General features: G+C 40.9%; 1 protein-coding gene across 1 annotated transcript in view; it reads left to right on the plus strand.

Moving 5' to 3' along the window:
• Nucleotides 1-6,988: 6,988 nt before the first annotated feature.
• The window catches only part of NPC1 (NPC intracellular cholesterol transporter 1), a 37,432-nt gene continuing 28,002 nt past the window's right edge, over nucleotides 6,989-16,418 (plus strand). Inside the window, exon 1 of the mRNA XM_081873623.1 lies at nucleotides 6,989-7,145. Coding sequence (XP_081729749.1) covers nucleotides 7,050-7,145 — 96 coding nt within the window. The 5' untranslated portion in view covers nucleotides 6,989-7,049. The remainder of the gene's footprint in view (nucleotides 7,146-16,418) is intronic.

Raw genomic sequence — 16,418 nt, forward strand, 5'->3', positions numbered from 1 at the left:
AAGGAAGGAGAGAGGGCAAAGCCCCATTGTTCGAGTGAAACTAGCAGTACATTGAAACCAATCCTATGTGTGCCTGTTAGTCCTTTGGAACAGTCCCAAGAGCAAAGTGAGTAGTGAAAACCTATTACTCTGTAAAAGAATACAGTTAAGATTATATTTGTTGGATCAAACCAAGGGTCCATCTAGCCCACACAGTGTCCTTTTTCCAACACTGGCCAGCCAAATTGTTCCTAGAAACACACTTGATGGCAGCTGTCCCCCATTGGTATTCAGGGGCATGCTATCTCTGAACAGTGACATTCTAGTTAGTTAGTTAACAAGATTTACAGACTACTTCTACAAAAAACAAACAAACCTCTAAGTGAGTCAGGACTGTGTATACATTACTGTTTACTCTGCATCCCCATTGCTGGTTTTTTAAAGCCGTGTACAGACAACATTAGCCACAATTCATATCTATCCCAAAGTTTATTGAAAAATCCTGCTGTTTAATGTGTTTTCCTTGAACCAGCTTCCATCCAAGCTGAAAACTTAAGGTACAGTCACTTCGCAGTTCAGCTGAGGTGTATGCAGTTGAGAAAGCCATTGCATGTGTGCAGATGATTGCTTAATAAATAGGAGTTCCGAAGAGATTGCTTTGCTGTGTCCTCTCTGCCCATTTGTGTGGATAGACAGCGGGTGACTTAGGAACACATCAAACTTGACTGGTGTGTACAACACCAAACAAAAGCAACTTGAAACGCAGCAGGGAAAACAATCTTGCTGCATTTTAAACTGGTATTGTGTACCTAGCCTACATAAAAGTATACACTATTATAAAGTTTAGCTGTTAAAGCTATTAACCATCAATAGCTTTGTACTGGACTAATACATTTCTCTATCTGGGTCAGTTGAAGGAAATACTAGAGACAGTCACCAAGCCTGTAACATATTTTAGGCACGAGAGTCTACCATACAGGTGCTAGAAACATGCACAGCATAAATAAATCATCTTTAGTATTTATCAGCTCCTGTGAATTGGACTTCCTTCAGAAACCAGAGCAGCACAGATATCCTGCTGAACAGATACAAACCAATGGCATAGGAGCCTTTACGTCAATAAGTGGTGCTAAAAAAACCCTTATGTCTGATAATTTGCAACAGCCTATTTTTCTAGCATAGTCAAGATTGATAACTCCAGGTGCATTGATAACTCCAGGTGCAATATGACTGAAATGTTATCCCATCTGTCAGTATAAAGAGACTCTGTTTATTATCTTTCCCTGTGAACTGCTATGTTAATATGCCAGTTCTTGCTATTTATAACTAGGTGCTAACCATTGAGGGTCTTTTGTGCTTCTCTAATTTGTTAGAAGTCATGCTACTCAGTTGCTTGTGTCAGAGTGGACATATTTTCAGGGCCAAGGGAAATCAAAATACCATTTGCAAAGGCTGCAGGCTCAAAATTCAGCTGAAATATTTCACTGTTACCTTGGTAAATAATAATGTTTAAAAAACCCACTTTGCTGTTGCTCAACAGTATTGAGTCATTTTGACGTATGCTGTAGACTTCAAGGATGATAGTTGTTGCAAAACAGAGTCTGATCTATAGGAGGAAGGGAAAGAAGGGGTGAAGCAAGGCTCTAATGAATTGCAAACACAGAGAATGCACTTTTCTAATAATATGCTGTTGATGGTGGTTTAAAAAAAGTTTTGGAGCACTAAGCTTAGCACAAGATAAAAGCTGCTTGTGTGTGTTACCATTAATACTGTGATACATAGTTTAATGTTTTGAGGTTTTGTTTTGTTTTGCTTATGTTTGTGTCTGGGTTAATTCTCCTTTAAAAGCTGCTGAATTAAAGCCTCTTGCCCTCCCATTTACCTTTGGGAGTTTGGCAGGGGTAGTGAGGGTGCCAGGATTGCTGAAAATGTCAGATTTTATTTCCCCAGCCAGCAGGTATGCCAATGCTTAACACTGGTATGGAAGGAAGATTTGTCTACTGTTATATAATGGTTTGAGAAGGCAACTTATGCTGAGTACCAAAGTATTTCTATGACATTATTTCTGGCATATTGTTATTTGTTGCATTTATCCATTGCTTTATATAGAAAATGTCTCAAAGTGGCTTACACCACCATAAAATACAAAACAGCTAAAACATATTTATGTCTGATATAGAATGTTGCTTGGTTAAAAAGAACAACCCTGGTTATAGTGTCATGTTTTGATATAAGTGTAGCTAGTTAAGATGGTGTTGTAGTCAGTCTTATGGTATACCTGTGAAGCCTTAAATTATATTACAAAATCTGGAGCTTCATTCCTTTTGTGACAACCTTTAGCATTATTTTTTGCAATATACAAATGATTCATTTAAAACAGCTGGCCTATAATGCTTGAATTAAAGGAAGATATATCCAGGTGTAATTTTATAGTTCTACAATAAATTTTGTGTAGTTCAACATTACATGAACTTGGATTAAGGTGTGCTTACTACGTCAAATATCATAATCACATTTCCTTCCAGTGACTTAAAGTGCAAATTGATTCCAGACTGGCCACTTCTTGCTCTCTCTACCCAGACATGTCTCGTTTCACTTGTAAGCTAGGTGCAGAATTGCAACTGACTTCTATAGTTCCGGAGATAGGGGATTGTATTTGCGTACATACTTCCAGCTATGCTCCATGCATGCTAGTGGGCATGACATAGCCATGTTAGCAGAGGAAGGAAAATACCAATAAAAAAATAATGCTGTCAGATTTTTTCTAAGGCTTGAGACAAGATAGAAGAAGCATGCATCAGGGAGGAAAGAGCAGCAAAATTATTTGATGACGATATCATGCAGCTTCCCTGTAAAAAGTGAGTTAACCAAGAGTGACAATTCCAGAGTAAATACATAGGGCAGGATTCAACTAACAATACTGGCCAGCAGAAGCCCTGGGCAAGGATTTCCACTTGATTTCCCCACCCCCTGAAATTGCCTTGGGGTGGATGGGATCAGGAGAACCCCCAGTGCAGTGCACAGGGGGAAAAGAGGGGGCATTGTTCTGTCTGGCAAGCTGAAGTACTTGTGGAGACAGAACATTTGCCCACGTACAACGCTGAATTCCACCTCAAGTGTGGAAGCACCCTCAGAAACATCTCTCTGCCTTTAAACACTGCCAATGGAAATGAGAGGATACAGTGGTACCTCAGTTTACAGATGCTTCAGGTTACAGACTCCGCTAACCCAGAAATAGTACCTCGGGTTAAGAACTTTGCTTCAGGATGAGAACAGAAATTGGGCGGCAGCGGTGCGGCAGCAGTGGGAGGCCCCATTAGCTAAAGTGGTACCTCAGGTTAAGAACAGTTTCAGGTTAAGAACGGACCTGCAGGATGAATTAAGTTCTTAACCTGAGGTACCACTGTACTGTCAAAATGTTGCAGTGTTTGAACAGCAGTTGGACTCCGCTCATGACAGTCTAACCAAAGATGATGCAAATGTAGCTGTTTCTCTTAGCGATTAGTGTACAGAGATAGGAACTTGCTCCAGGATATTTTCCCATTTCAGTATTATTTTTCTCACGCCTTTGCATAGTGCGGTGTCTTTGCTAAATTATGTACAATTCAGTTTCTTTCCTCAGATTACTTTCCCATGTAATCATTAAAATTAAAATAATGCTTAGCTTGTCTTTGCTTTTTTATATTCAGATTCAGACGCTGAGAGGCGTTAAGTATGCAGACTGAATATTAATCTAATAGAAACTTTATTTGAATAGGACAGTTCCCTGATTTACTAACACCTACTTCTGCTAACAGCTACTCTATTTTGAAATTCATTCTAAACTTGAAATTCAGGTTGGTATTCATCTGGGTGGCTTCCAACTGAATATTAAAAACACAATACAGCATGTTTTATTATTATTTATTAAACTTAAATCTCCTCAGAAAGGAGATCAGGGTGGTAAAAACACTAATCATAAAATAATACAAATTTTAAAATCTAAAAACAACCATATATTCTCACAGCTACCTTTCAGAGTTGCTAGGAACAGTATATTTCAGCCATCAAATGCCAGATAAACAGGAAAGTTTTTTAATGCCTCCTGGAAGTTGATAATGAGGGAAATAAATGCAGCTCATTCTACAAATGGGGAACCATTAATGGGGAAACACCACACACACACACACCCTCGTCAGTAGCCTGAGTCACTTTCTTCCTTTTGAATACTTGTGTGGCTTACAGAAGTGCCCTAATTTGCACTTTAAACACCAAGCTAAGAACGAAGTGCCCCACCTGTTGTTTGCTGCAGTATCCCAACATACCTACCTTCAAGCTGATCTACCTGCAAGTAAGCATCTAAGCTAGTGGTTTCATGTAGTGAACTGGTGCATATACTTGAAAACACATCTGTTCCACTCACAAATAATTCACCCAAGTGGGAAATCCCTAGAGTAAGCATCCCACTCTTTGGTCCTTTAAGTAAGTTTGGGAGCTGTATTCTCCTATTTTAATGTTACTGTGTTAATATTTCTTAAAGTGCATTAATAATATTATTAAACTGTAGTTTAAAATGCTATATTATGCTTCTGTTGCATACATTTGGTAATTTAAAAAATGAAAACTTGCTTATGAATCATGAAAGAGAGTGATTTACAAATCATGAAAGAAACTGGGCCAAAGGAAGCTGCTGAATGAGCTTTTCTAAAAAAGAAAAGAAAAAGGGCGTAACTGGCTGTGGTTTATCATCCAGCCATCCTGCAAGTCATCTAAACATGAAAATTAGTCATAGCTGACTGACTCGTGGTCTGGTTCCCAATGAAGTCTCCTGTGCAGCATAATTGACAGTAGTTTCATTTGGATCACTGCGGGCTGCATTCTATTCTGTGTAGAGTATCTTAAAATGGATGATTTTGGTTCCTTGTTAATGTAGTTTTTTGTTGCCCTAAAACAAAAACAAAATCACAATCGACCCTCATCTACCTTTTCAGCAATTCATATTTTCACCACCAGCTGGCTCTAAGAGAGGTTGCAAAACATTTTGGTTCCCATAGGAACCGCTGATTGACAGAGATATTCTTTCCTGATTACTCATTCCTCCACTCGTGAGTCAGATTACAAACAAGTTTATAGATTAGAAGCTTTGGTCACCCAGTTCTAACAATTACAACACTTGTCAGGCCACTTCATGTCAGCAGTACACACAGACATTTTACACCCACAGCAACAACATATTGGGCTGAATTTATCCACGCTGCAACTCCAGTAAAATCCATACTATCACAATGGCTGATAAAACCTGATATAGCACAATGGGATTACGGTAATTACCGTAACTGAAGTACTTTTATGAAGAGGAATGTGCACTTAGAGCCACAGTCCTATGCACATTTACCTGGGAGGATGCATGTCAGATTTAAAGACGTGCATTGGCAGCCATTGTCTTATCGCTTCCTTATCAAGAGATGCTGAAAAATGTGAATGAGATCCACAGCCATTGATCCAGTTACCTTTATGTTCAGTGGGAGCCTCACCCACAAAGATACACAGTATGGGGCAGACACGTAAACACATTGGGAAGAAATAAATCTTGGCTCCTCAAGAAATGACGCATTTTAAATAAAGCACAGCTTTATGACAAACACACCCATTGTTCACAGACTTGTTATAAAAATGAGACAGTTTGACTCATTGCAATGTTGGTCCCTCAAGCACACCACACGATTAGCAACCATGAACAAAAGCAACTATTCGCATAGAAGTCCCAGAATAAAACAAAAGTTCAGTTGTTTTCAATGTTCTAGGTCTGAATTGGGCTGACATTGTATGTGAAACTTAGATCCCAGTTCAGCCCCCCTAAAAGGACATTTGGCAACATTTATTAGAGGAGTTATAATTCATATTATAGATTCAGGTAGGTAGCTGTGTTGGTCTGACGCAGTCGAAAAAATAAAATTAAAAAATTGTCCAGTAGCACCTTATAAACCAACTAAGTTTGTTCTGGTATAAGCTTTTGTGTGCATGCACTCTTCTTCAGATACCAATTAATATTATGTTTATTTATAGCCCACCTTTCCCCCTGACGGTCTCAAGGTGGCTTACAGCTAAAAAAAGAGAGACATTAAAAACAATTAAGCATTAATAAGATATGTGAGATCTATTAAAGCATAGCACCTTTTGTTAAGAAAAATGTTAGCAATGTTTAGGCTTAGTGCCTCTGAGCACGTGCAGAGTTTTTCGGAAGAAAGGACTTTCAAAGAGTCTCACTGAACATGTGCAATGGCTTTTGAAATGCTTCCTTGCCTGTCCAGTGAGGGCAAAATCTTGCACCTCTCACTTTGTTTGGAGGCTGCAGGCTGGGAATAGGGACCTGAAACGGAGAGGGCCATAAAATCAACCTTGGAGCAATCGAAGAAAAACTGGAGCTACAAACATATGCCTGGACGGACGCCCAACACATTTATGAGCTTTCATGGCGCAATCCCCAAGGACGCTTGCCAGGAGGGAAAGCCTACAGATTACAGCAGGATTTTCTTCGGAGTATACATGTTTGGGAGTTAAAACTCCAAAAGGCGAAACAGGAATTCCCGCTGGGCGCGTCAGCGCAGAAGCAGGCCCTAACGAGTTAAAGCCTTACTCCCAAGTAAAGCGTACATAGCTTGGCTTGCAGCCTAACCCCTTCAGGGACGGCAACAAACTTGTGCAAGCGGCACCAGAGAAACCGGTTACTCCTGGGGCAGCCGGACGCGTTTCTTGGGCGGGCGCGCAGGTGGCGTGACGGGGCCGCAGCTCCGCCTCACAGGAAAAGGCGGCCAACTTGGGCTGGGCCTAAGGCGGAGCTGAGGCGACGCCAACCGCTTCGGTTGGCTGCAGGCGAAGCGGCTTTCCGACATCGCCTCTGATCTCAGCGCCGCCCCTCGCGGAGGAGGAGGAGAACGAGGAGAAGGGACGGAGGAAGGGGCGGGACCGCCGAGCCTTCCATCTCTCTGAAGCGCCTCAGTCGCAGTTCCCGCCTTGACTACGTTGGCCGCCCAGCGACTTCGCAGGTTGCCGGAGCCCCACAGCTAATCGAGCGGGAGGCTCCTCGTGGAATGGGGAGCCGCGCTGGGCCAGGCGGCCAAGGCGGCTGCTACGGGCTGTGCGGCCTCAGGGTCGCCGTCTTCTTGCTGGCGTTTCTGCCCGGCCGGGTGAGTGGAGAGGGTGCCTCCAGGGAGGAGGAGTATAAAGCTGGCGTGGGGCTGGGGGTGTGTGTGTGTGTGTGGTGGGTACATTTTGGGGTTGAGGAAGACCCCTCACAGACTTGTCTAAAGGTCCCTGACTGTGTAATGAGGTTTTTTTTGGGGGGGGGTCGAGGTGAATTCTTGGGGGTTTGGTGGGTTCCGACCTTAGCAGCATTAGTAAGAAAATATACCCCGGGGTGGAGGTGGGTAGGGAGAGACTCTTTGGGGTGCAATTCTGGGCAAAATGCTGTTTTACTCGAAAGTACCTCCTGTTGAGTTTTGTGGGACTTGCTTCCAGATCCGTCTGGGTAAGACTTCTGCTTTAACAGCAGCTGGCCCAGGTCTCTGTTCAGCTTCAGATAGTTCTGGTTAAGAGTTCTGCTTCGCTGGCATGGAGGAGCAAAGGGATGCGGTAGGTCACGAGAACTTTAAAATTAGGAGGGCAGTCAGTCGTTGCTGTCTCTATGTCAAGCGCTTTAATTGTAAAAGGAAGCGTACATCTTCAGAGCCGGGTCAAGGGCGGGGAACTTGCAGCCTTCAAACATTGCCAGCCCATAAGCTTCTCTCCTGATCTATGCCGGCTGGAGCTGTGGAGGGTGGGGGTGGGCAAGGACATCTTGAGGAGTACAGATTACCTCCCCCACTCCCCCCAGTGTAAGGCAATTTCCATCCTTCCTTGGGAAGTGCTTGAGCCTGTTGTAGAGAGCAAATTGGTGTATTATAGATTGCAGGCCCTTGTTTCAGGTCTTATTTATCTTGCACCAGTGGTATGTGTGGCACTTCACAGTGTAAAAGAGGGCAGGCTTTTAGAGCTTGCAATCCTAAACTTTGATGCAAGGTAAGTGGTGGCATCACATAGGCATTCTGGGAGGCAGTTCCAAGCATATAGGGGAGCAAAGGAGGGAGACTGAAGTGAGCCTATTCTGCTGTAAGAATGTTGACAAACCCACAGGTAGTGGTGCAGAGCTAACAACTTGCTCATAAATACAAGGAAGACAAAGGAGCTTGTGGTGGACTTCAGGAGACAGAAGAGCAATGTCCAGCCACTTTTGATTGATGGGGTCTGTGTGGAGAGGGTAACAACGTTCAGATTTTTGGGTATTGAATTACAAGAGGATCTGTCCTGGGGTGTCAACACAAGGGGGCTTGTGAAGAAGGCGCAGCAGAGACTGTACTTTTTGAGAATCCTAAGGAAAAACCATCTTCCGCAGAAACTGCTGCTTGCCTTCTATCACTGTGCCATTGAGAGCGTGCTCACTTATGGCTTATGTGTGTGGTACGGAAGCTGTACTACCCAGGACAGGATGGGGTTGTGCAGAGTTGTTAAGGCAGCAGAGAGCATTGTTGGCTGCCCACTTTCCACCTTAGAGCAGATTTATGCCACAAGGTGCCATAGGAAGGCACTGGACATAGTAAAAGATCCATTGCATCCTGGTCACTGTCTCTTCGAGCTCCTGCCGTCGGGACGGAGATACAGGACGATGAAGACAAGAACGAGCCGTCTCAAGAACAGCTTCTTCTCCAGAGCGATCTCGGCCCTGAATGGGAAACCTGGACTTTGAAAGTCATCTAATCTTCCTTGCTGTATTATATTGTATTGTTTTAATTAGTGTTTTTATAGTTGTTCTGATTTTGTGTGGAGTGCCCTACCTGGGTGGATGGAGCAGCCAAGTAAATCTCGTTGTCCCTGGGAGGGGGCAATGACAATAAAGATATTATTATCATTATTATTATTATTATTATTATTAGGGGAGCACATTGAGTGCAAAGCCTCAGGGGAGCCACCAGGGGCGTGGCAACTAGAATGGAGCGGGAGAGGCAGAAGGGCACCAAATTTTGGCATAGCACAGGGTGTCAAATTTGAGACCCCAGGGTCCACCACGGTAAAATAGCAAAATCCAGCTGTTAAAAAAAAACATTCAGTGATGAGAAGTCTGTTTTGTCATGAAAAGAGTGGTAAATCATTTTGTAGTTGAAAAAATAGCTGGGTGAAAGCAGCATAAATGACTAATTGTCTGAATACTGTAGTTGCGTTATTGTGCAAGCAAGACTGAGAAATCACCTGGGTCAGGTAATTTGCCAGACATTATTATTCAAGCAACTAGGTGACATTCATAATATTGCAATGAATGGCTTCTTACAGTTCCAATACTTACTTGTAAACCTGCTGTTATTCATAGATGTATTAAATACTTCTATCTTGCATTCAAAACTTTTGTTGATGCTACAAATTTAAAAGCAAGTTGTGTGCTGCCAAATAGATGCAAAGCGGTAAAGTGAAGTTAGACATCCATAACCCATTGTTTTGGCTGACTGGACTCCTCAGTGGTTGTTGAGTCCGAAGAATCTCATTTTCAGTTCCACTCCCCAAGGAATCTAGGTCTTATTATTTAAAATTGAAAGTCTGAGAAGCTCACATTTAACACACTTGGCAGTGATACATTGTTTGGATATGATCTGCACTGACACAATGAATGCAGAAGTACTCAGTGGACTTGTTTCGCAAGAGTTGTGCTAAGAGCAGTCACAGCTCTTCGTTGCTCTTCTCTTGGATACCTGATGAATATAGCACAGATAACTTCCTGTATTTTCTTTACTTTCTGATGCTTATTCCAAGTGACATGATAAACCTTTGTTGTGCCTAACATATTTTCTTTTGCTTCTTGGGTAAGACACTAACTATCAAGAACGTAGACATGGTTGAGCATATGTGTCATTGAATGCTGAATGACAGACATTGGAGTAATAGATGCAACTTCCATATTACTGTATCTGCATGCTGGTTATTTCTACCATTGTTGTACAGTGGTACCTTGGGTTACAGACGCTTCAGGTTACAGACTCTGCTAACCCAGAAATAGTACCTTGGGTTAAGAACTTTGCTTCAGGATGAGAACAGAAATTGTGTTCCGGCGGCACGGCAGCAGCGGGAGGCCCCATTAGCTAAAGTGGTGCTTCAGGTTAAGAACAGTTTCAGGTTAAGAACGGACCTCTGGAATGAATTAAGTACTTAACCCGAGGTACCACTGTATTCCTATCTGTCATATCTAAGAGGCACAGGAAACCAGAGGTAGAAAAGTGGTAACTCTACAGAATAGCAGCTGGTTTCCTATTGATCGTTGCTGCTGTAGGCTTTGCTATTGGCCTGCATGGAAAGAAGAAGTGGAACTGGCTTCTGGCCACCCATAGAGATCATAATAAATATAAGCAGTTTCAACAAACTGTTCACATGCCTTAGTGTTCCTTTGGAGTTGTGTATGAGAGATGTGAGATTTACGTACTGCTACTGGGGCACATTATGTCATTGAGACAGTACATGCACTGTTCTTTGCCATGTGTCCTTTATCTTATAAGAAAGAATTAAGATATGCATATTTGGCCACCATTATCCTCCCCCCATCCAAACTTTATTGAATTATTTAAAAACAATTACCAAGCATAAAGTGTTTGACTTCCAGGAAAAATACACTACAGTTGTTAAGCCTTGTATGTAGTCACTCACATGGCATCAAAACAGACTGCTTGGAAAATATTATACATTAGAGACTAAGCTCATATCCACAGGGTATGCTTCATTCTAGGGTGTTAAGATAATTTCTCCATAGTGGCCACCATTATAAATGTGTGGAGTATACAGTGTTTAGAAATAGTGGTACCTGTATTGAGCACAGCTTTTCCTTGTTCATACTAGGTGCTTAAATGGGTTGGGAGTTTAGTGATCAACAGGGCCCCTTTCTGCAAAATGAAGTAAAAGAGTGCACCGCTTCAAGTGCAGATGGAGATCATTTGGAATGTTCCTCTGCCTTAAAAGAAGCTCCCTGCAAGTATTAAGATGTAACTTTTATTCCTGGTGTGCTACTTTTCTACTAGCCGGGAGCGTTCACATAGAAAAACATTGCAAAATGGTAGCTTTGAACAGCATTCTGAAGTGGTGTAGTCAATTCTACCGCCTTATTTATGTATTTATTACAGTTATATCCCACCTTTCCTTCAGGTTGCTCAAGAAAGCATACATAGTTCTCTCTTTAGGTGGGTGGTGTGCGGAGTGAGGAGGGAGTGGGGCTTCTGTCGAGTTTAGTGTGAGTAAGTTTAATGTATGCTTTAAGTTGGTATAATATTGCACTACTGTTGGGAGGTGGGACTGGTATCTGATTATGATTTAGGAAAGGAATGCTGTCAAGTAGATGTGTGGGAAGCTGCTGTGTCTCTGTGTATCCTAAAATTAGAGGACTACAGTATTGAAATATGTGAGCTGAAAGGGTGTTTTAACCTTTGAGAGTTCCTGCAGTGGCACTGTGCAGTGCTGTGTGAGCACCAAAATGTGTGACATTTTAATTTAGGTAACCTCTGTGTAGGTAAATTCCATTTTATGAGCCATCTTCTTTTGGTAAAAATTGGATGGTTTTGCATAAATTCAAAATTTAAACTTAGGCATTAAGCTGGTATTAAGAGCCTAGTTCACTGTACACATCGTGTGAAATCCTATTTAAGGAATCTTAACTAGGGTATGGTATGATGTCTGCATGGATAAATTACAGAACAACAACCATCTCTTGGTCTTTGGGTGCTACTGTGCAAGGAGGGAGAACCAACACTAGGTGTTCTATTTCATGGAAACTTTAATTATGATTTGGATTCTAAATTCAGGTTAGCCAAAACCATGATATGGTGTGATGTCTGAAGTAGCTGTTTCGTGTGTTTGAATATTATAGGAACACAATAGGAGAGTACATTCTATGGTTTGTAGTTAGAAAAAGCTTCAATAGACTGGTTGGAAACTTGGCAGTGTAAAAGACGATGGTCCATGCTGAATTTTGGGTAGAAAGGATGAGAAATGATTTTGAATGATTTTCTTTTAAAATGGTATGAGACATTGGTGTGCTGATGGTGCTTTTATTCTATAGATTTTGTTATAGTGGGTTTTTTTGGGGGGGGATTTCATTTATATTTTGTATTTTGGGAAATGGTTTGTTGTGTTAGGTTAAGAGGAATGTCTAGCATGTGCTGTGAGTTGTGCAATATGTTTGTAGTTTGGTCACAAAAAGACCTTTTCAAAACTATGTTAGTCAATGGTATTTCCTAAGGCATTTGACTTCATATGCTCAATACAAACCTATTGTGAGAAAGTTTTAAGTGGAATGTTGGGTGGAATGAGAATGAGTATGAGTGTGGGCAGAGAGGGTCAGTTGGAAAATGACAGCATGGCTGTGCAATGGGACAGAGAAGGAGCTGGGAGTGGATGTGAGATGCGAGGAGATGTGGCGGGGGGGGGGAGTACTTCCAGACCAATACTTCATTTTCAAGAATTTATAATTCAGGTAAGCCAAGAGGTTAGAAGTTAAGTGTGAAAGGAGATGGTGGTGAGGAAATTTCAGGAAATTTATAAAAATAGAAGCATGGTGTTGTGGAATATCTCTAACATTCACAGTGGCAATCTCATTAAAGAGGAGCCTGGTTAGGAGGAAAAGTTGGCAATCCGTCTTACCTTATTTCACTCAATAATTTAACCACTTAATAGTCATCAGATGTTACATTTGAATTGTTGCCCTTCTGAATGGTCTGAGATAACTTATTAATGATATTCATTAGTTTATTTTTCTGTTTCAATAGAATTGTAGCCCTAGCCTCCTCAAAACTTAATCAAATAAACAAACCTTTTTAGTTTAATATGTTATGTTAAAGCCTTTCCATGTTCACTCAAAGTTGCAAAATACTTGGAAAATAAAGCTAATATATGTTGTATTTTGTGTAGGATAGTATATATCGGGGTGGGTGGGTGAGCGCGCGCGCGCGCACACACACACACACACACACACACAAAATATACAAAAATGCAGTGGTACCTCAGGTTACATACACTTCAGGTTACATACGCTTCAGGTTACAGACTCCGCTAACCCAGAAATAGTGCTTCAGGTTAAGAACTTTGCTTTAGGATGAGAACAGAAATCGTGCTCCGGTGGCGCAGCGGCAGCGGGAGGCCCCTTTAGCTAAAGTGGTGCTTCAGGTCAAGAAGGAAAGCTGCAACTGAGAACTAAAAAGGTTTCACATTGGTAGTCTCCCTATGAATTTTATGTGTCCCCAATCTAACAGATATGCACAGTAATTTGTGGCAGTTTCTCTTAATATAAACCACTTAAAAGTAGATGTATGTGAATGGAACTTAAGGAAAAAAATCTCACCTAGTTTTCATTCATGCATCTTGGTATTACTAATAATGAAAGCAGCTAGTATCCATAGATGTAATGCTCCAAAATTGAGTGTAGGCATTTTTGCATATGGTTCAAATGGGTTTAGATAAATCTCAGTGTTTCATAGGGTGATAGTTAAATCACAGCAACAAATATGAGAGAATAATGTTTTTGATTTTATCATTAATTCAAGTCTGCAGTAGCTGAAACGTTTCCAAGAATACTTGCAAAGAGAAACATTGTAGTCCTAAACAATAGTGCCTCAGTTCTTGTCAAAAAGGCAAATGATTTATAAAAAGAAGCTGGTGTTTTTCTGGTATACATGAGAGACTTTTGTGTAATTGTTTCTTATACATGTTCAATTTGAGGAGGGGAGAGATGACAGATACAATTTTATATGCTTTGAGGGTTTTTAAAGATACAATTTAATTATAATGAATTGTTATATGCCTATAAGCATCAGATGCCTTCAGTATACACTGGTACCTCGGGTTAAGAACTTAATTAGTTCCAGAGGTCCGTTCTTAACCTGAAACTGTTCTTAACCTGAGGTACCACTTTAGCTAATGGGGCTTCCCGCTGCTGCTGGTGCACGATTTCTGTTCCGAGGTACCACTGTAGTAATAACTGGGTAGGATTCAAATCAATTTAAATCACCAATGAGAAAAGGCTGATTTGAATGCTTCCTAAGTGACACGACCTTTGTAATGGCATTTGTCTAATTATATAACTAACACCTGCAAGTCTGTTCACCATCTTATCCTGACCCACTTATCTGGCCTGAATGGGAGAGGTGCTAATCAGAAGATAATATGCTGAATTTAGGGAAGACAGAAAAGCCATATTCTCCTTTTAAGAATTGTAGTATTGAAGATTACAAGATGGTTTGAATATATAGGCTTGAGTGCGTTGACATCAACAGCCAAAAAAGAATTGTCTTCCTCTTTCCACACCTGGCCAGTTGGTTTGAAGAGCTGCAGCTCTGACATGAGGAGCAGAACCTGAGCTTTCCATGCTGCTAAGTCAAAACTTTTCCTAGCAACCAGCTGATCCATGCCTCAGACTTGGGCAGCTACACTCACTTAAGGCTAGTTCTGCAACAACGAACCATATGCCAAAGTAGATTCAGGGCATGTGTAAGGGAGTGGTGCTTCTCTCTTAACAGAAGTGGCAGTGCAGCCACTACTGAAAAAGCTGCCCTGGATGCAGTTTCCATTGACGTTTTTACTGTTACGACTGTAGTATTCCATTTTTATATTGTACAGTGTCTTGTTCCATTTTATAACTAAGTAAGGTTTATAAATAATTATAATAAATACATAAAATATGCTGTGCATATCCCTATTGATGCATAATCGTAAGCAATAGAGAACAGACATAATTCTACAAAATGTAGTTCCAAAAGTTCATTTTTGTAAGGGAACAAAGTCAAGGCTAAACAGAAATCTGGCAATCTGTCCTTGTAAGCCAAGTACATTACATACAACAAAACTGTTGGAAGTCTTTCCAAAAACAAGTGTGGAATCTAATCTTTAACCTCGTATGTGTAGATCCCTCTATAGATGAAAAAAGCTTCCAGAAATTTATAAGTTTCAAAGTATTAATGACAAAAAACTCAGTTAAGCTTTTACTGTATTAAGATTACTAAAAGTATTACTCTTCAAGATACAATGCATGAAACCCTGCAAATGCAAATTCAAACAGAAAATAGAAAATTGATTGAAAATAACTACTATAAACACCCCTGTTATATGTACTGCATCAGTAAGATAACCAGTGCTTTTTTCTTTAAAAAAACCAAAGTTTAGGGGTACTCTCATTTTCCTACTCATATCGTAATACTGCCCCCCAATGCGGCCAAACTTAGATTCACAAAATGTTTAGGGGTCTGCACACCCCTGCATCTCCCCAGAAAGAAAGCACTGAAGATAACTAATAGCTAAGTCTGATAACAATATTTAGTACTAACATAACATTTCAGGAACAAGTACTTCCAATATTCGGCAAAAATCCTATAAAGTAGATCATCATTAATATTCATCTATTGCAGATTGGGGGATGGAAAGGAGCTGAAGCTGAAGGAAAAGTGGCTTGAATAAGGTTCCCAATGCCTGATAATATTTCAGCCAGGGACTTGGTACTTTATAAGCCCTCTAAACTTTATACAGTGTTGCTAGTCATTCTAGCTGTTGTTTCGAGTCGCATAGAAGAGAACACCAGTCTCTTGATGAGATAGGAGAAAGATGCCGATGACAGCACATTTCCTTTCAGCCCTGTGGATAAAGTGTTGTCACTAGACTGTCACATGATGCATGTGAGACATCAGAAGTCTGCCTTGCAGATCTTTCTCTCTCTGCCTGTCTCATGCAAGTTTAGTGATTTTTCCGTATACTTTCATCACAGAATTTAATACAGCCTGTATGTACACATCATTCTCATAAGACTGATATTTTAAAAAATGGAATCCATTTGCAAGTTGATGAGGGAAAACTGGAATGATCACACTTTCATCATTAATTACCAGTTCAGAGAAGTTGCTGACTGAGCTTGCTTCGTAAAGGTTTACCGTACTTAGTTTGAGTCCTTTAGTCTACTAACGAGGAGCCTTTTTTTCAGCCCAAAGGCCACATTTCTTTCTGAGCCAGAACAAAAGTGGACAGAGCACCAAATGTAAAACTATGTACACTATGCTACTTTATATACATTTACACACACACACTTTAAAGCAAGAGGTGTTATCAGTCCAAGGGCACATTCCAGCTAGGAGGAAAACCGTACTTAGTTTGAGTCCTTTAGTCTACTAACGAGGAGCCTTTTTTTCAGCCCAAAGGCCACATTTCTTTCTGAGCCAGAACAAAAGTGGACAGAGCACCAAATGTAAAACTATGTACACTATGCTACTTTATATACATTTACACACACACACTTTAAAGCAAGAGGTGTTATCAGTCCAAGGGCACATTCCAGCTAGGAGGAAAACACTGGGTGTGAAGCAGAGCCAGTGAGGGGGGTGGCTGGAAAGAGAAGTGTGGAGGTCTGTATATGGTCT

This window comes from Podarcis erhardii, assembly GCF_964252035.2.
Source record: "Podarcis erhardii genome assembly, chromosome: 8".
Lineage (NCBI taxonomy): Eukaryota > Metazoa > Chordata > Lepidosauria > Squamata > Lacertidae > Podarcis > Podarcis erhardii.